Below are 8758 nucleotides of genomic sequence, written 5' to 3'. Positions count from 1 at the left end.
ACTAAGTCCTCAATTGTTTCTTCATTAAATAGTAAAGGTAAAGGGACCCCTGACCATTAGGGCCAGTCGTGGCCGACTCTGGGGTTGCGGCGCTCATCTTGCTTTATTGGCCGAGGGAGCCAGCGTACAGCTTCCGGGTCATGTGCCCAGCATGACTAAGCCGCTTCTGGCAAACCAGAGCAGCGCACGGAAACACCGTTTACCTTCCTGCTGGAGCGGTACCTATTTATCTACTTGCACTTTGACGTGCTTTAGAACTGCTAGGTTGGCAGGAGCAAGGACTGAGCTCACCCCATCACGGGGATTCAAACCGCCAACCTTCTGATCGGCAGGTCCTAGGCTCTGTGGTTTAACCCACATCGCCATCCGCGTCCCCATTAAATAATTGGGGTCTTCATTAAATAATTGGGGTCAATTAAAATATGTAGTGGGCACAAGATTTGTCTTGTATGTGTAGTGTTGGAAAGCCGTCCAACCTGTTTTGGAGCCGTTCTGTTTTTAACAGATCCAATTTACATCCAAATAGCAAGTCAGATTAGACAAACAAAAGTTCTGCTCTTCCCCATTGACATATATAATGGAAAATATTAACATATTTAGATGTTACTGCAGGTATAACTTTATTCTTTTTCATGGAAATTGTAGGCAAAATAGCCCCCTCCAGAACAGATTTAGCCTACCAAGTTGTAGCTGGACAGGGTGGTTCAGCCCAATATGGCCTGACACAGAACCTGCAGGCCATATTGTTAAAGTTTGCATTTTGGTTATGTTATTTAATTATATATATTAAATATATATATAAATATACAAATATACAATTAATAGTACGAATATTTGTTAAATTTAATACACAAGCTTGGGGTACCTGACAAATTAGTAGATGCAAAGCCCGGAAATGAGGAAAAACCCAGGAATCTTGGGTTAAGTGTGAGATCTTTGGCAAGGGGGAGATTTAAAGAGTTTTATTTCCATCTAAAACCAGGAGCCTATGATTGTTCTTCCCCACTAGGCAGGGTTTTCCACAACTACCTACCCAGATGGCCCCAAATCTCTGCTGATTCTCCCTACCCTACTGATTCACCTCCTCTGGTCCCCAGGCAGACCTACACACACCAGAGCCCATGAGGAGTGCCCCCAACTAAGCAGCAGCTCTGCCAGGTCTCTGTTGCTCCCGGGACTTGGAGGTGACTCTCACCTAGCCCTTCACTCCCTCCTTCCTGGCACTGGTGGGCAGGGGGTGGTGCCAGGTTTAGGGCAGCACAACTGGGTCCCTCACACTGGGCACCTAGCCAAAGGACACCTCAAAATCTGGCAGCACTTGCCGGGCTTTGGGAAAGACACGGTCCTAGAGCCCTCCCACCTCCTTTCCAAATCTGGGAAAGCACCCCAGGAGCCACTTCCAGTTCCCTGCCCTGCCAGGTGCCACCAAAAGGCCTTGTGGGCTCCGTGTTGGACCACCTTGTTGCAGGGGATTTATTTCTGAGTAGGTGTGTGTCAAGTTGCACTGCAAATCTGTATGCAGCGTAACTGCAGGAGTGTGGGGTGGGAAGGATGCAAGAAAAGGTCGAGTTCGGAGTTGACAGATCTGGTATGGAGAAAAGGTAAAATTTTGGTAAACCCCAGTGAGGATCGTAGAGGGCCATTGACACTCATTTGAAATCTTGAATGCTTTCATGTCTTCATCTGCATGAAGTGCTTTCCCAAGTTAAATGTATGTTGGGTATACACATCTGTATACACACACGGGTATACACACACGGTAGAAATTGTGAACAGCAAGATCAAAGTAAAATAATGCATGTCTACTCTCTAAAAAAAGGTAAAGGTACCCCTGCCCGTACGGGCCAGTCTTGACAGACTCTAGGGTTGTGCGCCCATCTCACTCTATAGGCGCTGTCCGCAGACACTTCTGGGTCACGTGGCCAGCATGACATCGCTGCTCTGGCAAGCCAGAGCCGCACACGGAAACGCCGTTTACCTTCCCGCTGCTAAGCGGTCCCTATTTATCTACTTGCACCCGAGAGTGCTTTCAAACTGCTAGGTTGGCAGGCGCTGGGACAGAACAACGGGAGCGCACCCCGCTGCGGGGATTCGAACCACCGACCTTTCTATTGGCAAGCCTTAGGCGCTGAGGCTTTTACCCACAGTGCCACCCGTGTCCCTCATGTCTACTCTGTAGTAAGCACCATTTAGTTCAGTTGATTTATTTCTGCTGTTTTAGCCAGCCAGCAAACAGCAACAACTGGCTTAGCTTGTGGGCACTGATTAAGTCTGCTTTACCTTTATGCATAATGTCTGTTTGGAATGCCTACAGTTTGAGATCAGTAAATAGGTGTGGAGGAAAATGGTCCCAGCCCTTGATGGGTGGGAATTACTTACCTGACTGTTCATTGGATGTATACACATGCATCCAGGCTTGCTCCTTCAAGAAAGACTGAAAATGGATTCCTGAGAGACTTGTTTGAGGGATTTCATTCATGATTTTTTGGGGGGGGGGTATGGTGTTAGTACTGCTTAAGAGGGCTGGGGTGCATGGCAATCTGTCTTAAACCAAAATCTCTTGATCAGGCATAGGCAAACTTGGCCCTCCGGATGTTTCGGGACTACAACTCCCATCATCCCTCACCACAGATCCTGGTAGCTAGGGATGATGGGAGTTGTAGTCCCAAAAAAACATCTGGAGGGCCAAGTTTGCCTGTGCCTGCTCTTGATGCTCTGAAAAAGAATGACTGCATTGTATTAGAAGAGAGACTGGGCTCTTTGGGGTTTCTGAATCCTTGAAGAGCTTGCCGCCTTCCTAACTTTGTCAATAAAGAGGCAACAAAGACAAACCTACAAAATATCAAATTTATTTATATAAAATATTTTACACATGAACAACTGTACACATGCACACGCCCACACAATACTTTACCACAAATTTAGGCCAGTATTTTTCTTTTAATTTCATAAATCTAGCACACTAGATTATTTTACAAGAATTTACATTATATTTCTTTGAAGACACAATGGGGAAAAGCTTTGATCATTCATATTATAAACCTTCCATCAATTACAAAAAGAAAGGCAGTCTGAAAAGTATGTATAAACAGTAAAAAGAATTTACAAATGGACAAGTTACAAAAGAGTAACAGCCAAATATGCCTGCCATCAACTACATAGGGCTTTTTAAAATCTTTTTTCCCCCTCCCAAACCATAATGCCAATATTAGGACATAGTATGTAGTGGCAAACGTAGCAATCTTTATCTGTTTTAGTAACTTCTTGCTGGCGATGGTCAGTGAATAACACAACTTTCTCATTGTAGTACTTCCTCACTTTTGTGTCTAGCATACTTCTGAGATCAGTACCAAAAAAATGGTGTCCAGCTCGACTGCATTGCAAGATACTTTTTTTTTTTTTAGAAAAATTATCTGGCTGTTGGAATACCAAAACCTTTACTGGTGCCAGGACCTACAGAAATATATATATAGATATATATATTTAAAATGGCTTGACTGTGCATTCTCTGAATATTTTTTTATGCAGTAAATCTGGCTTTTGATGTACTTGAGAGGTTGACTAGCAGAACTCGTACAGATGTTTAAGAATGCATCTTTGCACAACACTTTCAGACTCCCAGGAATTACATTGGACATTGAACGGAGTCCGCAACACCAATTACTTGATCTTTTAAAATTACCAATGTCTTGGTGAAGGATGGAAAGACAGTTGAATACACAGTACATACAAAGTATACGCTGTATAGTTTAGACAGTACAAATCATTTGTGCATTAATAAGGCAAACATCAAGGCGGAATAAACTAGGAGTTTCAAGACCATTTATGTGTAAAGTTGTGGGTAAACGGCAGAAGAGGGATCAAAGAACAAGATTTTCTTTCTCCACTTTAAGGGAGGGAAAGGTACCAAAATGTATCCAAAGTTGGTAGCTGGAAGAGAGTTGCCTTGTCATAAGATGGTTGGTTCTCGTGATGTTCCTCAATCCCTTCAGTCTTCCCTTTATATATATTTTTAAAATGCATGTTGGCAACACTGTGCTTTTTAGTAAGAATGCCACGTTGATATTTTCCCCCTCCCTCCCCTCCTTGCCATCAGATTTAAGGAACTTGACACCAAACCAGTCAAAGATGTTTTTGCTGATGTCGGAATGTGCTAGGAAATGGCCAGGTTCTCTTATAGAAAGAGGTTCAGAATAGTCATGAAAGCCCTAGTTTGTTTGTTTTTTTGAAGTTTTTAATCATTTTATTTTGTTAAGAAAAAAATAAATACATAGATCTGAAGCTTTATAGGTTGTCCAGATGAACACGAAATCATTTCACTGCACCAAGCTTTTTCAGAAGTTTCTTCCCTTTGGAAATCAGCCCCTTTTTCTTTTTCGAGGACAGTTCCCTGCCTCGCCCGGGACTACCAGAACCCACAGATGACGTAGGTGACCCCGTATGGAGATGGACTGTGGGGGATGGTGCTCTCCTTGGTGGTGTACCTGTATTCTCAGGAGGAACCTAGTAGGTACATTGTGACAGTTTACTGAATGAAAGCCAAACAACAAGAAAGTTGGTAACATCATTTTTTGTTTTGTTAATTTTTTTCTTTTTTGGACAATCCATTTTTTTTCCTTTAAAGTATGCCACACAACAGATTTAGCTAATTTACCAAAGTAGTGAGAAAAACAGCATATACAGCTGAAGGGTTGAATTTGTGGGTTGTTTTTTTTGTTTTGTACTGCTTATTTTAACCGGGTGACTCGGAACTGGATTTTGGCCCAAATTAAAATTGCCTTTTCACATTGCGGTACTCTTGGTGACCCTGAGCACGTGAGAAAATGGAACTAAGTACTACAAATGCCAAGTTTTATATATACACCAGCCAGTTTCCACAGGGAATCGCCAGTTGTGGAGATAATATAATCAGAGGCTTCCCCCCCCCCCTTAATTTTTGAGATCCATTGGACACTTTTTTTTTTTTTTTAAGAAAAGCAATACTGTATATACATATTTTATAAGATGGCACACTGGTTGAAAGAAAAAAAGCTAAAATGAACCTTAATCATAATCAAAGAAAGCTTCCTGACCTTTGATGGTAGTAATACACAAGATATTACAAGAAATAGGATTTCTTGTAAAATGGCTGGTTACAGGGAATGAATACTTCCTTGCACAGAGTGCATTGATATGTATGAAAGTCATTCGAGAGTGAAAACTTGTGAGTGACCACACCAGTCGCAGTGCTTGCTTAATGCTTATAAGCCGGCCACCAATTCTTTCTGGCAGCTATGACACTTGCGTGGTCCCCACTGTATCCAGAAAATCTAGATCGGGCTCAGTTTAATGAACGGAACTGAAATTGAAGAGAAGAGGTCACAAGCTTACTTTGATCTCAAATCAAGGTCTTTGTCTAATGAAGAAAACAAAAAAGAACCACTTCGTAGAAGCACCCCCAACGTACACCTGAAGATACCATATATATATGTATATTGAGCTCTAATGCATTCATTCATGGGTTTGAGCTGCATGTCTTATGTCAACTGTTATTGCATTGATAAACCAAAGAGCCGCCGAGTGCTTTGCAAACATGGGTGTAGGACTGTGCTATTGGAGAGTTTGCATTATTATTATTATTATTTATTGAATGATGACTATGGAGAAGATACTGCCATAGGCAAACTTGGGGTATCATTGACCAGCAGAGGAACTTTTAAGGCAAACAGTTGAAGCAGATATTTGAGGTTAATGTGTTCTCAGATACAACCATACCCCTTTCTTTTTATCTACCATACTGATCTGCTTACAGTCTTAAACTTATCATTCAAGGGTGGGTCTGCTTTGTGCTTTTACCCCCCTCCCTCTCCTGGAGGTGGGGGGCTTTCCTCCCAGATTGGCTAACAATGCAATATGCAGCTTCTCTTTGGAATTAGACACTAGGAACACTTTTTTATGCAAACAAACAATACGTCCAGTAAGAAATATGTTCCAAATGTTAAAACTTTTTTTTTTTAAGAACATGAGCCCTGAATACAAGGAGGAAGAAAACAGTGAGATAAGTCAATTCTGTTGACATTTTATGACTATATAGACCCTAGAAGTTGAGAATTTATTTTTTTTAGAAAAATAAAAAGGAGGGGGAGAAAAGTACATCGAAGGAAAGTCTGCAACCAACCAGGGCTAATGGTTTTGGAGACATATTTCTCTCTCTGCACATTTAGGTGCTAAGACGGCTGCATTAGATAATGCCAGCTAGCTTGAATTGATATTTTTACTGGTATCTTCAGTTGCTCACTTACGTGAAGGCTACATTGCCTTTTTTTAAGGTGTGAAATGAACACTCTTCTTCTGTTCCCAAGCAGATGAGCAAAGAAATAAAAATATACATAAAATATAATATATAAAAACTGCAGTGATGAAAGAAGACAGAAGTGAGATACTACACATGAATACTTTTCAGAGATGGGCACCTTTGTGGGATATTTGCTGGCAGCGGAGTTGGGGTGAGGATTTTGAATGGTTTGAGTTTATGGTCTACGGAAGCTTGCTGGAGCATGTCCCTTCCCTCCCCCCACGCCCACCCCCTTGTTCTGTGTTGCATTTAACACTATAGCATACCTATATTCTGCAGCTGTTAAATAATTGCAAGGCAGAAAAATGCTCGAAAAGCTAAGCTTGCATTGCAATGAACCAAACACAAAACGAATGGTTCGTAGCTAAATGCTTGTGATACTATTATACACACTAGTGGAAGAACAAGTTATTTCTGTGTTTATTGGCATTTCCCCCGCAGCATGTCCTAAAAACAGAAAAATGGATTTTAAAAATGTTGACAGATGATACTCATAACTAAATCTGATATGAAATATGGGGGGGGGGGGAGGAAACAGAACCAAAAAAGGAATAAATGTGTTTTTGTTATTCAATGCTTGCTTACCCTTTTTGCTTTCGTACGTATTGGCGTATCTTGAGTATATCGTGCTGGGGCATCAGACAAGTAGACGTCTACATCATCAGGCACTTCTTCAAGAAAGTTTGAAGGAACCAAACCCTTCTGGCCATTAAGTTCGCCCTGGAATGTAAGCAGGTGAGGTGGGAAGTTGATAATCCATATTAAATAAATCTTCCTTGCAAAAAAAATCCACAAATTCCAAAAATGGTTTCCAAAATAGCTGACAGACAGTCAGGCTTACAAGGTCAAAGACACGGACCAAAAGGGAAATGTACTGGGAGGGAGCGAGAAGCAAGGAAAGGTAGCTATCGGTTGTTAGTTACAAGATGGGATACATGAATCTGACCTTTTCTGTTTCCCATTTTCCCCAGTGTTAAGCCCAGTTCTCCACATTTCTGCATTGCTTTGCATTTTTTTTAAGTCCTCGTGAAAATCCAGCATTTTGGTATGCCATTCTTGCAACAAATACTTCCCTTTTTTGCATTTTATGAGCATGTTTGCTCATATATGCATTTAAATTTTCATAGAATCTTAAGAGTTGGAAGGTACCCAGGGGTCATCTAGTTCAACCCCCTGCAATGCAGGAATCTCAGCTAAAGCATCCATAACAGGATATCCATTCATTTTGTTAGAGGACTGCGTGGCAAAATTTGAAGAAGTGCACTTTTGAGTCGTGGGTTGTTTCAGGAACTGAATTAGGTAGGTTCAAATGAAAACACAAACCAAACCTACTTTCCCTCCCAGCCCTAATTTCAAATTGTAATGACCAGCTGGGATGGAGTGTTCCTGCTTCCCTTCTTTTTCCTTGACCCCCCAGTGATAAACTAGCAAACCTTAGTTAGAATCAAGTTTTTCACAGCCATGTGAGCCATTAACACTACTTTCTCGCTGATGAGGAAACCACAGTGAATTGCAGAAGATCCATATGAAAAGGGAAAAAATGTAGAAAGTTAAAAGCGGCAGATGATCAAATGGGTGGATTACTGAAGTACCTTGACTTACTCACTAGTTTGCTACTCTACCTTGAAGCTACTTCTCCAGGATAGGTATCCCCTTGTGTAAATATCAGACCTTGCTCAGTGTGCACCTCCAAATTCAGGGTTGTGTATATACTGAGATCCTCCTAAATGCTGGATCCAGCAAAATCACTTCCAAATTCCTGAAACAACCAAGCCAGTTTCCTGGTAATGGGCCAATAAGGAAACAAAGGAAGTGGACCTGTGTCAGAAGACAAATGGGTGGCTGCCTCAACTAGGATAGTTAAAAGGACAGTGGAGAGTTGCTGGAAGCAAAGTAGCAAGCTGAGAAGCAGGAGAGAGCGCCATTGTCAGGGAACTGCCATCAGTGTCCGAGGGAGAGAGCAAGCTCCAAAGGGTTCCCAGAGAGCGTCCCGGGAGTGGGAGAGGCAGCCCGTCTTCTGGGGAAGAGAATCAACGTAGCTCCAGTGGAGAAGGGGGGCAGATGGGGGAATCGGCGAGGCGGTCCCATGATTCCTTGCCGGGGACCAGCGGGGAGAGGAAGGGTCCTCCGCTGCCTACGCCCTCCTTGCGCAGAAGGCTTCCGCGCAGGGAGAGTAGGCGGAGACTTGGCGTCAAAGAGCTTCTTTGCTGGAAGAAGTTTAAGAAACGCCCACTGACGGATTCTGCCAGCGATTGAGACGGTCACGGGCGAGTGGCTGCCCGGACAGGAAAGGTTCACTCAGGCAACCCAGCCAGAGGTTGGGACAAGCTTACGCACGAGCAACCCCTAGAACCATTACAGCCATGATTGATTTCTGTTTGAATCCAAGGCTGTGGGCTCTGGGAGAAACAAGACCTTTTGGGA

At 42.6% G+C, this 8758-nt stretch overlaps 1 protein-coding gene across 18 annotated transcripts in view; it reads right to left on the bottom strand.

Moving 5' to 3' along the window:
• Positions 1-2833: 2833 nt before the first annotated feature.
• RIMBP2 (RIMS binding protein 2) overlaps positions 2834-8758 on the bottom strand; it is a 276487-nt gene continuing 270562 nt past the window's right edge. For 7 of the 18 annotated variants that reach the window (XM_083418094.1, XM_083418104.1, XM_083418111.1 and 4 more), the window contains 2 exons: positions 6920-7054; positions 2834-4503 (listed from right to left, as the gene is read on the bottom strand). In XM_083418094.1, coding sequence (XP_083274220.1) covers positions 4312-4503; positions 6920-7054 — 327 coding nt within the window. In that variant the 3' untranslated portion in view covers positions 2834-4311. Of the gene's footprint in view, positions 4504-6090; positions 7055-8758 lie in introns of those variants that run through there. The other 11 variants (XM_083418106.1, XM_083418109.1, XM_083418098.1 and 8 more) reach the window with 4 other exon arrangements.

This window comes from Podarcis tiliguerta (assembly GCF_965153285.1).
Source record: "Podarcis tiliguerta genome assembly, chromosome: 16".
NCBI lineage: Eukaryota > Metazoa > Chordata > Lepidosauria > Squamata > Lacertidae > Podarcis > Podarcis tiliguerta.
The sequence above is the reverse complement of the archived record's forward strand: the minus strand, read 5'-3'. Positions and strand labels throughout refer to the sequence as shown.